The 15,017-nt window shown below is 40.0% G+C and overlaps 2 protein-coding genes across 2 annotated transcripts in view; both read left to right on the top strand.

Moving 5' to 3' along the window:
- Positions 1 to 10,672, top strand: part of hydin (HYDIN axonemal central pair apparatus protein) — a 46,983-nt gene extending 36,311 nt beyond the window's left edge. Inside the window, exons 69-91 of the mRNA XM_085914947.1 lie at positions 53 to 259; positions 344 to 498; positions 689 to 786; positions 1,072 to 1,276; positions 1,837 to 2,037; positions 2,152 to 2,278; positions 2,848 to 3,013; positions 4,113 to 4,260; positions 4,352 to 4,559; positions 4,656 to 4,877; positions 5,578 to 5,747; positions 5,834 to 6,032; positions 6,174 to 6,329; positions 6,400 to 6,570; positions 6,869 to 6,978; positions 7,076 to 7,298; positions 7,491 to 7,700; positions 7,864 to 8,027; positions 8,124 to 8,274; positions 8,341 to 8,571; positions 8,657 to 8,881; positions 9,593 to 9,874; positions 9,963 to 10,672. Coding sequence (XP_085771073.1) covers positions 53 to 259; positions 344 to 498; positions 689 to 786; positions 1,072 to 1,276; positions 1,837 to 2,037; positions 2,152 to 2,278; positions 2,848 to 3,013; positions 4,113 to 4,260; positions 4,352 to 4,559; positions 4,656 to 4,877; positions 5,578 to 5,747; positions 5,834 to 6,032; positions 6,174 to 6,329; positions 6,400 to 6,570; positions 6,869 to 6,978; positions 7,076 to 7,298; positions 7,491 to 7,700; positions 7,864 to 8,027; positions 8,124 to 8,274; positions 8,341 to 8,571; positions 8,657 to 8,881; positions 9,593 to 9,874; positions 9,963 to 10,169 — 4,236 coding nt within the window. The 3' untranslated portion in view covers positions 10,170 to 10,672. The remainder of the gene's footprint in view (positions 1 to 52; positions 260 to 343; positions 499 to 688; positions 787 to 1,071; positions 1,277 to 1,836; positions 2,038 to 2,151; positions 2,279 to 2,847; positions 3,014 to 4,112; positions 4,261 to 4,351; positions 4,560 to 4,655; positions 4,878 to 5,577; positions 5,748 to 5,833; positions 6,033 to 6,173; positions 6,330 to 6,399; positions 6,571 to 6,868; positions 6,979 to 7,075; positions 7,299 to 7,490; positions 7,701 to 7,863; positions 8,028 to 8,123; positions 8,275 to 8,340; positions 8,572 to 8,656; positions 8,882 to 9,592; positions 9,875 to 9,962) is intronic.
- A 715-nt stretch (positions 10,673 to 11,387) lies between these two features.
- necab2 (N-terminal EF-hand calcium binding protein 2) overlaps positions 11,388 to 15,017 on the top strand; it is a 62,817-nt gene continuing 59,187 nt past the window's right edge. The window contains exons 1-2 of the mRNA XM_085914746.1: positions 11,388 to 11,714; positions 14,510 to 14,534. Coding sequence (XP_085770872.1) covers positions 11,388 to 11,714; positions 14,510 to 14,534 — 352 coding nt within the window. The remainder of the gene's footprint in view (positions 11,715 to 14,509; positions 14,535 to 15,017) is intronic.

Genomic DNA, 15,017 nt, shown 5'->3' with positions numbered 1-15,017 from the left:
GTCTAGCTCCCACACTGTATGTGTTTTTATTGTACATATTTCCCACCTGAAGGTAGGACACCTGCATGCAGGCTGTTCTAAGGAAGTGACAGTCATTTTCTGCGCCAAAGCTCGAGCGATATTAACAAGACAGCAAATTTCATGCAAGATTTGTCAAGTGACCTTCCAGCAACCATTAGATCAGGTTCCTGACTGGGATGACCAAAAGAAGACATCGCAGCCATTATCGACACAGCCCCAGCAAACAGGAAAGAACAAGGTACGTGCATAATTCTATTCATCTGGTTAACTACGGAAATGGATGCATCTATGTACAAAAGTGCTTATGTTTGCTTCTGCACAGAAACAATATATTGAGCCAGCCTGCTCTGTGGTCAAAGGCTCCGACTGGGATTTGCATTTACACATCAGTGCAGTTTGTGACTTTGCAAAGTGCAGCTGCAACACAGTAAATATCCGATTCAAAGACACCTTGGCTTACCAAAGCAGCACTCACCAGTAAGTTGCGCTGCTACCCCGAGCAATTTTAGAATCAAAGAATGGGCTACAGATAAATGCTTCTTGGCAGTGACAAAACACCCCTAAATTGATTCTATGTCCGAATGGCTCAGCCTCTCCAGTAATCTTGTTAAATTGCTACTGTTTTTTAAATTACTTACATAATACCATACCTTTGTTTTATGTGCAGAGTGCAGATAGTTAATGAGGGTGTTGTGAAGCTTGAATTTTCCTGGCAAGTCTTGATAGATTCAAGCACCTGTCCTCCAGTCAGCCAAAACCAAGAAGGTAAACAACAAAATGCCAATGAAGAATACCTGCAGCTTATACATCTACACTGACCAGCCCACAAATGAAAACAAATGAAAAATGTGGGCAAGTTATTGGCCTTGCATGCTGCCCTGCAATTGCAGTGCAGGCCTTGAGACAGTTTCAAATGTAACTGGGCATTTCTTTTTTTCCATTATTACCCTTGCATCAGGTGTCATTTGTCTTCTCAGGTGGTTATATGATGTTGCGATTGGTTGGCGTGCATCTCAATGTTGCTAACATGATCTCCTCATACTTGTTCAGGTAGCACGTCATCAAGGGCCTTGACTGAAGAACAGTCTGCAAGCAGTATGACCAGTGAAATGTCTTTTCTGATGGGAAGCCCCAATAAGAATTGCTTCACTGTGGAGCCAAATATTGGGTCCATTTTGCCTGGTGCTTCACAAAGTTTCTCTGTTTGCTTTTCACCTTTGGAGGCAGGCCAATTCCAAGGGAGATTGCATTGCAGGTAGTTTAAATCTGACAATCAGGTAAAACTTGTACATTTGACCCAATTTTGGATTATTTAAAAAAAAAAAAAAATTGCTCGCATAAAAGTTGGGTCAGATTGACTCAATGTCTTGCGTCAGTCCCATTTTTAACCCAAATGGAATTGTTCTTAACCCAGCATTTGCCCCTTGGCAAATATTTCTGGAGCATGACTGTCATCCTCTTGTCAGTGGCAGTAAGTATTGGACAAACATTAAACAAAGGTCTACATGATTAGGGAAGGGAGATTTTCTGTGCCAATCCGAGCTCAAAATTTAAATGAAAATTTCGTCATATATAAACACTAGATGAGCCAAATTATGAAAAACAAGAGTGACTTATAGTTTTTGCAAATGTTACCAGGCTTTTGTTATTTTTCCTTTGGTAATTAAAAATGGGGAACAAAATAGTATGATTTGTGTTGTGTTTTGTGGTTAGACCCTGGAATGAAACTGAATGAGTGTCTTGAACGGTGTAATAGTATATATATCATCACGATTGCCTGATGGTTTCCCCTGTTTATGCACATGTTTTTTCCAGTATTTCCAATTTACGTGCTGGGACTCAGGGGCCCTCTATCTCATTTTGTGGGCGCAGCATATTGCCCCATTGCCACTTTGACTTAGAAGACTCTGACTACATCAGCGGGAGCCGACGAAATCATCGTTTCCGGACTTATTTGGAACCTAACATCAGAGTGATAGAGTGTAAAACTCTCGGCCTCTATACCCCAGCAAAAAGGTGAAGGAAATACCATATATTCATAAAATTAGACGTTTGTGGCTACGACTATTAACTTAAAAACCGTGAACATATAGATTGGGCTCATTAGTGTATTGGCTGATCTTTGTGCAGATCCTTTACTGTGTTGAACCCAACCACTGAACCATACTCATTCCAATGGAGGTGTGAAGATACCAGTAACAGTCCATTTACATGCCTTACCCCATGTGGCACCATTCTGCCTGGAGAGAAGTCAGAGGTAAGGAAACCACCATAAAACTGAAAAGTGACAGTCACACACGTTTATTCTCTTGATGCAGTTTGTTGTGCGATTGTAGCTTTATAGAACTTCCCATCATCATTCATTTTCCATACCGCTTTCCTTTTTTTCCTGGTTGCCAGTTGGTCACTGCACAAATAGGCATGCAACTATATACACTCACATTCACACTTATGGACAATTTAGATTCTTCAATTAGCCTTACAAGTGTGCTTTTGGAACGTGGGAGGAAGCTGAAGTACTAAGAGAAAAGTTACACAAGAAGGGGGAGAACTCCACTCAGAGCTGATTGGCTGGATCAGTTCAGCAGATATTTTGTATTTTTATGCAAAATTTGTGATTAGTTCTACGTAATGTCAGAAGTTGCAGATGATGTCACCGATGGGATGTGCAAAGTAAGACAACCTCGTTCACTCCAGGTACATTCTGTGGCGATAATCCAAAGTAATAATCCATAATGTCTCCTGCCTGAAATCAACCCGTTAGTCTTTCTTGAAAAATCAAGATTTATCTAACATTATACGTAATCTCTTTTTGATTTCAAATAGATGTGCTTTAAATATGTGGCTGATCAGGTGAATGATGTGGAGTCATTCTGGAGCTTTGTGATTGAGACGCTGTCTCTGTCTATGCCCTTCCTTTGTGTGGGCTCCATGAGAGATCCCCATATCTACTATGAAAAACCTCACATCAACTTCGGAGAACTACTAATTGGTATGTAAATTACCTGATGAGATCACATGTTGATGTCAAGCATTTGCATTTAATTTATTGTTTCTTTATGATTGGGTGTTCGACCTAATTATTGCTTGTTTTCCTTTTATTTGCCCATAAAATTTTGAGATTGGAGTGTTGTATGATGGCAGTGAATTTAAACTCAATTCACTTCAAGCAGCAGTTTGGAATAGTGAACAAATCCTCAGAAATGAACCTTCACGCTGTTTTATGTCCACTTGACCGAGAACCAGATATTTTTAAATAAATGCACACACACACACAAACACGCACACACACACTCGCAGAAAAACTTTTGGGGTAGTATGTGCCTGGAAAATATTTCGATTTCTTTCATCATTTTTGGAAAACCAACAACTACATGAAAGACATGTTTTGTTTTATTTAACTCAGAGTGTGTCAAAACAGATGGAACTGTCTGTCCTTCAAAAAATCTCATTTAAGTTTTGGGACTGAAAAACTGCCTTGGGAGAAGCTTGTGACAGACTCCAAATAAGCTCCAAATATGCATTGCTGCATAATTTTTCGTTCTGATATTTCAAAAAAAAATGTGATGAGTGATTTAAAAAAAAACAAAAAACTGTTGTATGAGTGTAAAAGATTGATTCTCCCTATCACCTCTCATTGTGCATGTGACTCCTTGCAGTAATCACGAAGCAGAGCAGTTCTGGTTTACACCTATATTTTAGACACATTGTTAAAATCAGCCACCGGAATGGCACTGTGCATGCTAAATTATTATTGGAAAGTGTTTTCTTCTAATCCTCCCAGAATGTGAAAAATGAACTGTGTTTGAATTTTTCCAACACACAGAATCCTGGGTCTTCTCAGTTTGTAGATCTGCTTCCATTAATTTTTCATGTTATTTATTTGTATACAGTATATTTCTTATTGATTACCTTTTTATGTGTTTGACATAAAGAAAGATCAAATCCCATAAAATCTCACTGTCAATGTGAACATTGTCAATGAACAATTGTACAACTGAGTGCCTCTTTGTATTTTGTTGAATGATGATCAGGACGCAACAATTAAGAAGTAGAAATGAACGTCATTTTATTTTTGCTGTTTTCTTTAGGTAGTAAAGTGTCACAAACAGTGAATCTAGTGAATAAAGAGAAGGAGGCCTTTCACTTCACTGTTTTGCAGCCATCATTACTCTGTGATGACCAAGAGTCCAGCCTCAATTTGCAGCCAATGTCTGGCACAGTGCCAGCCAAAGACAGGTGAAAGACTTTTCGTCATCCGGTTAATATAAAAGAATAAAGTGGATTCAAGGAAAATACCTTGATGTTTAACCTGAGACATATGATGCAGGTTGCCCTTGACAGTTTCCTTCAGTCCTTGCCGGCAGGGCTTTGTGATCTTTAAAATAACCTTGAAGGTGAAGAGAAAGTCAAAGCCACTCATCCTCACTTGTAAGGCACATTGTTTTACAATTATGGCTTCTGTTCAAGTGGAAAATCCAGATGGAGGTCTCAGAGAGCTGAGTCCTGACGTTTTAGATACTTTAGACTTTGGAAAGGTAAGGATTCCATCTCAGGTAATGTTGGAACCGCCAAATTGAAAAGCACTAAAGTGAGATCAATGAACACCATCTGTGTACATGCATTTACTATAGGTGGGCATTTCGGAGCAAGCTACCTTTAATATCCTGGTGACCAATACAGGGAGACACAACATGGATGTGAACTTTGAACTTGAAGGACCGTGTGAGCTGCTGCCAAACCTAGTAACAAAACCGAAAAGTTCCACAATAGCTGTTAGGGAGAAGCTGCAGGCAGCAATATTCTTTTTTCCTCAGAGCAATTGCACCCTCACAGATACCAGACTTCTTATAAAGGTAAGATTGATTCAATTACCCAAAGAAAAATATTAAATATAGAAAGATATTATGGTGTATTAGGGATCATGCATTCTGGGGGGGGGAAAGGGGACTGATAACACAAGGTTGGAAGCAAAGAAAAGTCCAAAATAGCTTGGACAAATAAAGGATTTTTTTTCTTAGCTCATCTTATTTTAAGACATATTATCTGTATATTACTTGGATATTTATTTCTGGTGCAAAAAAACTAATATGAATATAAATAAAATAGCACTTCAGCTCGAAAAGGAGTAGGAAGAAGACGTGCTTATATACTCCCATCCTCAATTCAACAAAAATGTAGCAGAGTAGATAAATATAGTCCTTGATTTCTTGTAACAATTAATCGGTAACATCAGTCCATTAATGTATTAAAGTGAGTCATTATGTTTTACATTGATTCAACATTCAAAAATGTGTTATGCCTTACGTTTTTTTAACTAACCTAACAACTGACAAATTTACTGAGAGACTGCTAATATAATTTGTTGACTCCAATTGTTGTTGTTGGGTTTTTTTGGCAGGACGTACTTGCAAATTCAATGTACTTTTTTCACAAGGTTAAGATTGTGACTTTGAAAATGACTGGTGTCGATTAATGAACCTTCTTTTTCGACTCCAACCAGATCCATCTGACTGTTACGTTAAGTCCTCCCGCTGACTGCTTCTGTTTCTTCAGGTCAATAAAGGGCCATTGTTTACCATCACTATACGAGGCAGTGGTGTGTCACCCGATCTCGAATTCTCTTTCAAAAAGTACAACTTTGGCAAGAACTTTGTGTATTGTCCCGGCATGGTGCCAGCATGCCAAATTCTTGTGTTGAAAAATAAAGGCAACAGAGACATCAGGTTAGTTGTTCCAGCATTTGAATGAAGGTTTGGAAGTATATGTTTAAAGGAATATAATCATTAATACGTGTCATTCTGTTCCTCAGCATCAAGTGTCTATCGAGAAAGTTCACATTTCTGGAAATTGGATTCAAGCCAGAGGTTTTGTCCCCTGGTTCTGTAGTGGAGGTTCCTATCACCTTTTATCCTCGTGAACCGCGACGTTACCGTGAAAAGATCATCTTCGAAATAAACAGCTGCATTAAAGAACAAGTGGACATTTGGGGACAAGGAATTGAAATAAAGGTGAAAACCTTGTAGACCCACACTCAGAAGCAATCTACTCCATTTTCCCAATTTCAAACTCCACACACCCAATACAATGTCATGTTTTACTAAAATTGGACATTCACTTATTGCACTTTTTTTAATATCTTTTTGTCCTAGTTGGGAGTATTGGCTCCCAAGCACCAGAATCTAAAATTTGGAAATCTGACACCAGGTCAGAAAATTATAAAACGGGTACAGCTAGTCAACCGGAGTATTTTGGATGTTTCCTTCTCCTTGTATCTTGACACAAAAAAACTACACCTCGAAACCACGGTGAGGAAGCATAAATGAAATCATTTGAAATGCTCAGCAAATAGTTACCGCTTCTCTGTTTCATCTCCAGGATTTGTCATTCAATCCAGAATCTGAGTTGTACCTCAGATCTCTTCAGGGCTCATGTAATGTGGAGATCCTGTTTACGCCACAGCAGCGTATTTCTCCCTTTACTGTTGAATTGAAGGCTGCAATTGACAGCTATTTACATCCCCTGCTGACCATTCAGGGCTGCTGTCAGGTACAGTTCAAATGACTTTAGTAATTCTGAAATGTGCCCGTTATTTTCTTGCAAGCAGACGTGGGGGGCATTCCCCAAAAACTCACACTCACAAATTGAAGCAGATAGAAGGTGTGCAAGAAAAAAAACAATTCAAGGTTTTTTCTTTGTCTTTCCAATTTGGGATTATTACAGATTACAGTAATATTTGAAATTGATACATAAAAAAAGAGTAAATATACAAATTCAAGAGACAATCATGTTATCCTTTGTTGCCTATTGTTAGGTGAGATATTGTAGTTCCGATTCATAATTTCAGGGTGTAGACGTGCGTCTAGAACAAGACCACCTGGGATTTGGACCAGTTGTCCAGCATTGCCAGGGCAAAAAGAAAGTTGTCATGATAAACACAGGAGAACTTTGTGCCCGGTAAGTAGGACAAATGCAATGGCATGAATTTTCATTCTTTTGTTCGAGCGCTCTGATTTTAACCTCACCCCTATCTGCTTTCTAAACAAATAAACAGGTTTCATTGGAAAACTGAAGACTTCCCTCCAGAGTTATCCGTCCATCCAGCTAAAGGCTCGATCCAGCCCGGAAAGGAGGTTCCTTTAGAATTTACCTTTGCCCCCGTTCGCTTGAATTATGACTCAAGATATGAAAACCTAACTTGCTGCATTGAAGGCACCTCCTCACTCATCACTCTCACCGTGACGGGCTCCTGTATTGCGGCCGCCTCCAACAAAGAGGTTTGCTTTATATGGACACAATTATTATTTCTTGTGTCATATAATTTGCAGTAAAAGACATTTGTGGATTTTTGTATTTCTATAATTGTTTTGATGTTAAGTAAAGGGGGTACACTTTTATTTACTGCTGTCATTAAGAGTGTTAGTTCTTGTTCCCTTCTGAGTTGTTCTGCTTTTATATACTACTTTCAGGTGATCCATTTTTCTTGCCCAGTGCGTGGCTCACACACCCAGACACTGTCTGTGGTCAACCCTACAAACCACCGTTGCAGTATACGACCTATCATCAGTGGCAAGCACTGGAGAGCTTCACCGACTGTGGTTCTTGAGCCTCTTCAAAGCAACGCATATGTGGTCACCTACAGACCGCTTACCATGACTGTTGATGGAAAGAAACACATGGTAAAAAAAACATTTGTATGACAGATGTCTTTATCTTATTAGTTTATTTTACAACAGGGTCCTGAGTTTTCATTTTGACTTTTGAAAGCTAGCAATAAATGTTCTCTGACTAATCGATATAATTGATGTTGCGGCCCATCTCTAATTTCTGCTTTGTCTTCAGGGCTCAGTGTTTTTCTCATTTCCCAATGGGGCTGGCGTGCTGTACTCGCTACAAGGGACAGCTGAGCCTCCGAAGGCAGAGAACACGATTGTACATGAACTTCCTGCCAAGACCCATCATACCCAGATACTTCCTGTGACCAACTGGCTCTCAAAGCAGAAACGGTAAGACATGATCTGAAAATAATACATTGACCATTTGATTTCGAATCAAGCTTGTGTTGGTGCACAGTCTATTCACAACTGTTTATTCGTGGCCAGGTTCGTTGTCACGATAGAGTTTCTGAGTCCAGAAAATCCAGACACTACGGTATCTCTGAAAGGTCGTGAGTACATTGATGTCCCCGCTCTGTCTAAGAAGGACTACAAGATTCATTTTTACACATTCAGAGAAGGCCCGTACAATGCAAAGGTTTGAACACACACTTTGAGTTCTGATTTCAAAGATTTTCTGAGTCTCACCATCCTCTCTTCTTAGGTGACATTTTTGAATGAGGCATCAAGGGAGTACTTGTTCTACATTATTAACTTCAAGGTTACCAGTCCGGTTGACTTGACTACAATCGAACTGGTGTCAAATGTCCGCGAAAAGACTTCAGCCACCATAGATGTGGAGAACCCCCTGAACACGCCTATCTGCCTTACAGTTGACTGTAAATGCCCTGAAATCAATGCTCCAAGTCTTCACACTGTGCCAGGAATGTCAAAGGTAAAATATTACACAGGGCATACCCACACGCTTTGATTTTACCCCACCAACGCTTTTTTTTTTTTTTAATATTCTTTCTCATCAGGGCGCTCTGACCTTCTACTACCAGCCCCTCCGTGCTGGCGAGACGATTTCTCGGCTCTCTCTGTTTTGTATGGAACTTGGTTACTTCCACTATGGTCTTCATCTTCGAGCTCTGCCTCAACCACCAGAGAAGACTCTTCAATTCAGCGCTTCTCTGGGGACCAACCACAGTGTGGCTGTTAAGTTCCTTAACTTCTCCCACTTCAAAACAGAATACACCTGCAAGGTAGGAAGGATATTGTGGTGTTAACATTTATAGGGTATAATAGAAGGGGGACAGTTTGTTTGTAAATGGTAAACGCTGCACTTATATAGCGCTTTTATCTACACCACATGGTGCCCAAAGTGCTTTATAATGCTTCACATTCACCCATTCACACAAACACATTCACACACCAATGGGAGGCTGCTGCCATGCAAGACAGCTACCTAACTTTCTTGCTCAATGACACTTTGACATGGTCACCAGGATTGAAAATCCCACAACCGTAGAGTTGAGAGGCCAATACTGAGCTATGCTGCCCCACTTTGCAAATATTTATGTTTGCAAATAGCTGTCTCTCCTGAGTGGCTGCTCACTCATCAATGGAAGATTAGTTTACCAAGACTTTGAGATGGATTCAATTCCCCAGCTCTGCCTCGGTGATTATTTAAAGTATAGTCGTTTATCTTGTTTTTTTTTTTCCATGAAGCCTGAGAAATGGACAGTGCAACAGAACAAAAGTAAATCTCACTTCCTAACGTTTTAAAGAGCTGCACTACCCCCGTTGTATGGTGGGCTCAACTCACAAGCAAGGAATGGTGGTCCAGTGCAGTTCCAGCAGTTAGACTTATCACAGTTATAGAGACACTGCTTTCAATGATAAAAATACATAACATGTCTCCTTTAAGAAAAGTTGTCAACAGCATGCTTTCTGTTGTGCTTACCCAACTGCAGACTGACTGTCCAGCCTTCCTCGTGAACAAGTCTGTGGCTGCATTGCCAGGTAACCAGACAGGGTCTCCAGTAAGTGTGGAAGTTTGTTTTGAGCCTTATCAGATTGGAGAGGTGAAAGGACAGCTTCTCCTGTCTTCTGGAATTGGGGGCGAATATGTCTTTGTGTTACATGGGGTTGGCCTCCCTTCCAAAACACAAGGCCCGTTCAACATTAGGAATGGCCGTAGCATCACTATCCCCTTCAAGAATGTGTTCCTGCAGACCACAGTCTTTTCTTTTCAGGTTAGTGTAGATTGACTTCACTATCACTTCTACAAAGTATGTTGAGTTTTGTGAAATGTATGCAACTAAACAGCGGTCTATCTTTCAGGTGGACAACCCTTGTTTTACTGTCAAAGCACCAGACACCTTCCTCACTAAAAAAACGCAGCCTATCCAAGTTTACTTTATTGCCCCTGAAGGAGGCTCGCCAGGGCCATTTATTGGCAAATTGACGATCTCCAACCAATGCACAGAGGCACAAACTGCCTGCTCATGGATTTATTACTTAAGAGGCAACCTCCTGGAGCCATCGTAGCCACAACCTTGATCGAGTCAGCAAAACAAATGATAATATTCCTTCAGTTTTGTGTATTACTGTCAAACAGTTTATTGTATAAATAAATCGTAATCAGGATCTCCAAAAATAACTCCAACCATACTGTACAGTATAAGAACAGTCTGAGACCACTAGGCAAATAAATGTAATGATTCAACCTCCAATGTAAATTATATGTATTTTTTATTTTCTATTTTCAAAATAGAAAGCTTGCTGTTATGACTAATAACCACACGAGGGCACTGGTTTCTTGTGTAATGACCCCAGTCTGTGACCACAGTCCCATTACTTTATATAATCTTTATGGCAATTAAAGTTGTATTGTAATGTTGCCTTTTAACCCTTTAAACTTGTTTTTAATAAGACGTAAGTCAATACATTTATAGTTTCTGACAGTACCATTGGTTGGAAATTCACAAAAACGGGTCAACATTACCACTTTACACTTGACGTCATCATTGGATCATTAAACAGCAGATAAATGGTTGGTTAAAGGAGCTGTCTCATTGTGAATATAGTTGAAGTTGTATAGACCAGCAGTATGAATTTTCAATGCCCCGGGCAGACTAGTTTACATGACAACTGAAAAATGCAGAAATCAGATTGGACAATAAAATGTAACATTCACATAATGGAAGCCATGGAGCCAAATTACAAACATTACAAATTAAGAAGACTGAAATCCATGCAATTTCATATAAAGAATTTAGTTTTTGAATTAAATGCTTTTGATAGTGTTTAGGCAGATAATAACTTGCTATCCCTAATCATTTACCACTGGCACCTTATAACAGAAATGATCATATTTATCATTTCATTTATCGGATTAAAGTGCTGCAATCTAATAGCATTAAAAATAAGCACCAATTAAATTGGACATAAAATATCATTTACAGTGATTTGAATGTGTTTTGAATGTGGTTAAGTGGAGATACATCTCTAGAAGTTACAAGAAGAGGCCCATCCATAAACGCATCATGGATCAAGGGCTGACTAAATGTCTAATGTGCTCATCCGAAACTTCAACGCATGCGCCCAGCTGTCAATTGCAGTCAGCTCTTGGGAGGCTGACGCGTAAAAGTGAATACCGTATAGCGTGGGTGTGTTTTAGGGTGGGGTTGTGATGTAACCAAGAAAGGAGGCGGGGGGGGCTCTTCTCCCCCACAGAGCGCAGCATGAACGCTCCTGAGCAAAAGGATGTGTGAGCAGGCAGCGCGCTACTGTAGGGACGGAGTCCACAAACTGCTGAACAAAGAACAAGCTAAACTTCGAGCTCAAGAAAGCCGCGAGCAGACCAAACCCGTAGCCGGTCAGGACAGCGAGTCCGAAACGGCAGCTCAGTCCGGAAACAGCGGCGCCCAGCCCGGTGGAATTGACGGGCTCGTCCGCTGGATCGTCACCAAAATGAGCGACAACAAGAACATCTCCAGCCGGGAGTACGCCTCCAGCAAGGAGGAGGTGGCAGTGGCTCAAGAGCAATTCTTCGCTCCGGAACCGCGGAGAGGCATCTCCGTCATTCTGGATGTGAGTAGGCTCAATAGTACCGAGCCGTTGCGCACAGCTGGATCAAGACATCCAGTGTGTAGTGCGCACTTACGCGCGCTTATACTCCGTTAACAAATTATTTAAAAAAATAGGAACGGATTTTAAAATATCATTTTACTGATTTCCAGAAGCAAACGGTCGAATGAATAAAACCAGTTTGAGAATTTCTTCCGTTTATGCAACTTCAGGTTCATAGTATGCAAGTAATTTCCCCTCACTCGTAAGACAATTCAGCACCTTAATAGAACAGCGTGCTTGCACGGAGAACGCGTCTTACTAGTGACCCCCTCCAACTCCAGGTACTGCCTTCCACTACTCTAAGACATTTAGATATCATATTTTCATGTCATCAGCCTGCTAGTGCAGTATTCTGCATACTCATAAAACTATAATATGACAAAATTGCACTATTGTCAAAATTGCACTAGTTGTCATTTCCATGGACCACACCATGGGCTGGGCTACATGTTACACTAACTAGAAGAATTTTATGACTGGTAGTGTTGAAAGCAACTACTGCAGTTTTCCCTCACTAGTACTAACATATTGCCCTTCTACTGTAGTATAAAGTTGCCACGGCAATGTGCAAAAATTAAGCGGTGGAAGGGATGGAAAGCTATCAAGCATTTATTTCATTTTTTTTTTATATGCAGCTTTAAAGGTTCATGTACAAGTGTGATCTTTCTCCTCACTAGTATTCAAAATAAGCAGTCATAGGAATGTTTCCCCCACACCATTTCTGCTCTAGCCACTCTACTAGTGGACTGAGTTAGCCTACTAGTGAGGACAGAGAACATAAAAGTACATGGACCTCAAGCTGGATGTCAGTGAAAGGTTTCTAAAGTACATTAGAAATCTGTGTTTTGATTCTTTTCCTTTCAACTTGTCCTGTTGGCGGTTGCCACTGGGTGTCATCCTTTTCCATCTAAGGGCAAGGCCATTTAAAGATTTAAAGACAAGCCAATCATCTTTAAACAAAAGCCACTGAATGCAGGCTGGAATTGGAGTTATGTGCTCCTTACTACAAGCTGCAGGTAGGAATTGAGCAGCAACATTTTGGCCCAACTGGAGATACTTGCAGGAGGACTGGCTGACTCCAAAATAAAGTGGATTATAGTAATCCAGCCGAAATATAACAAAGGCATGTTTATGTCATGTAAAATTCTGTATGTAATTTAGGCAATGTAGTATGGACGGCTAGTCTGAGCTTGAGCTTTGATGGGCTATCAGGTCTCCTCACAGATGACAAATAGCACCACCTCGAATGTGAAGTCCCATCTTTCAACTTTGACTGCAGTGTAATGAAGCTTTCTATATATTCAGTTTATACTTCAAACATATTGTACGGACATGTGTCGTGCTGCTTGGTCATCCCAATTAAGTGATGTGTGCTTACCTTTAGCTACTTTGCTTTTTCTTGCCAACGTTTAACTTTACTTTTCAAAAATCTGCACTTTGCCGCCCTTTTTACTATATACTGCAGTATAAATGTATAGTCATTTGCATAGTGTGCCTCTAACCACTTACTATTCCAGTCTCTCTCTTCTGACTTGGTGTGTAGCCGCGGCATGCGATCCTCCATTTCCTCTTCTAATGTCTTGAGCATTGTTAGCGGCCATGTCCATGCCCAGGAAAAGCTCTGAGGCTTTCTTGAATGTCAAAGAAGGCACCTCTGAATATAGCATCATTGTTTACACTATATACAAGCCTGTGGCAATCCATGTTTTACTTTCGAAAATTACTTTAAGTCTACTTACTATATCTATGATATAGAGTTATGTTTTTTTTCATATTAAACACAGATATTGTAGTAAAGTACAATTTTCGAAGTGCTGTATGAAGAACACTGAGACACATGAACTTTTGGAAATATTCTTTCATGTTTGAATATGACTGTGTCTATGTCTCTACTGTTCTGCAAACAGCAGATGTTGTGTACCACATGCCTGATTATAAAATTAATTATTTAGCATCATTAATATGTGTACCATATATCTCAATTATTTTCACATGGATACAGTATGAACATTAGTGAATAACTACTGATACTGAAGCTTATCTTTAGTGGGTGTAATTGTCAGACTATTTGGCTTGCACCGCTCTAATCACAGACACATCAGTAGACACCAGTCTTGTAGCTTCAAAGGAATGACAAATTCACCGTCGATTTGATGGAATTGGAATACTTACAAGACAGTCCGTTGTGTTTTTCAGACGTCAAACTTGCATGGAATTTAAAGTCAGAGTTGGAATTTTGCCTGTGATTAAAGCAGCCACTGTGTTACTGTGAGATGTTCTAATGGAAATGCTGTAAAACCAAAACAGCAATATACAGAATTAGTCAAACAAGTGATCATTTGTAGTATTCTTAGTTCTAAAAAAAATGTCATAAGCATGGGAACATCTATACATCCATTATCTGCACCATATTCTTGTTAGGGTTGTGGGTGTGTTGGAAACTATCCCAACTGATTTTAGGCAAGAAGTAGGGTAACACCCGAGCTTTATCCTCACAAGGGTTGCGGGCGAACTGGAGCCTATTCCAGTGGTCCCTGGGCAGTAGGTGGGCACTGGGAGAACACGTAAACTTCACACAGGAAGGCTGGAGCTGAAATCAAACCTTGCACCACTAACCAGTGCCCCACCATGCCGCCCGCCACAGAAACAAAGACAAAAATTGAGTTCAGTTAGGCTTAATTAATGCGATTGTATTCATTATAATTAGTGACAACAGAGTTTATTGATACTGACCCACATTCATTTTGTGTCCGCAGATCTTCAGAAGAGCTGATAAAGATGGTGAGTAGATGTTGAATTCACTCCCAACATTTTGGAGTGGACTTTTTATTGTCCTTCATCTTTGTCATTTTAACAGAGTAAAGTTACATACAAATGAAGCATGTGGATGAAAACTGTGTCACAGAAAACAACAAAACTAGGTTATACATGAAAATATTAACAATTAAATAAAAGTATTCATTTGGGGTGGTAATTAAAATGGATGGCTGAAGAGGTTGGGGATTATTGCACATATACGTGCAGTAATAGATTGATGTTTAGGCCTATGGTAATTCCATGCACCAGGTGACAGTGGGTGTGAATAGGTAGATGTGATTTGTGATTTCTAATCTTCCTCATCTCTATACAATTTTATGTACTTTCTGTCTCTGTCTCTGTCTCTGTCTCTGTCTCTGTCTCTGTCTCTGTCTCTGTCTCTGTCTCTGTCTCTGTCTCTGTCTCTCTCTCTCTCTGTCTCTCTCTCTCTCTGTCTCTCTCTCTCTC

This window comes from Syngnathus leptorhynchus, chromosome 6 (genome assembly GCF_054491065.1).
Source record: "Syngnathus leptorhynchus isolate UIUO chromosome 6, UIUO_Slep, whole genome shotgun sequence".
NCBI lineage: Eukaryota > Metazoa > Chordata > Actinopteri > Syngnathiformes > Syngnathidae > Syngnathus > Syngnathus leptorhynchus.
Note: the sequence above shows the minus strand (reverse complement) of the source record. Positions and strands in the feature narration are given on the sequence as shown.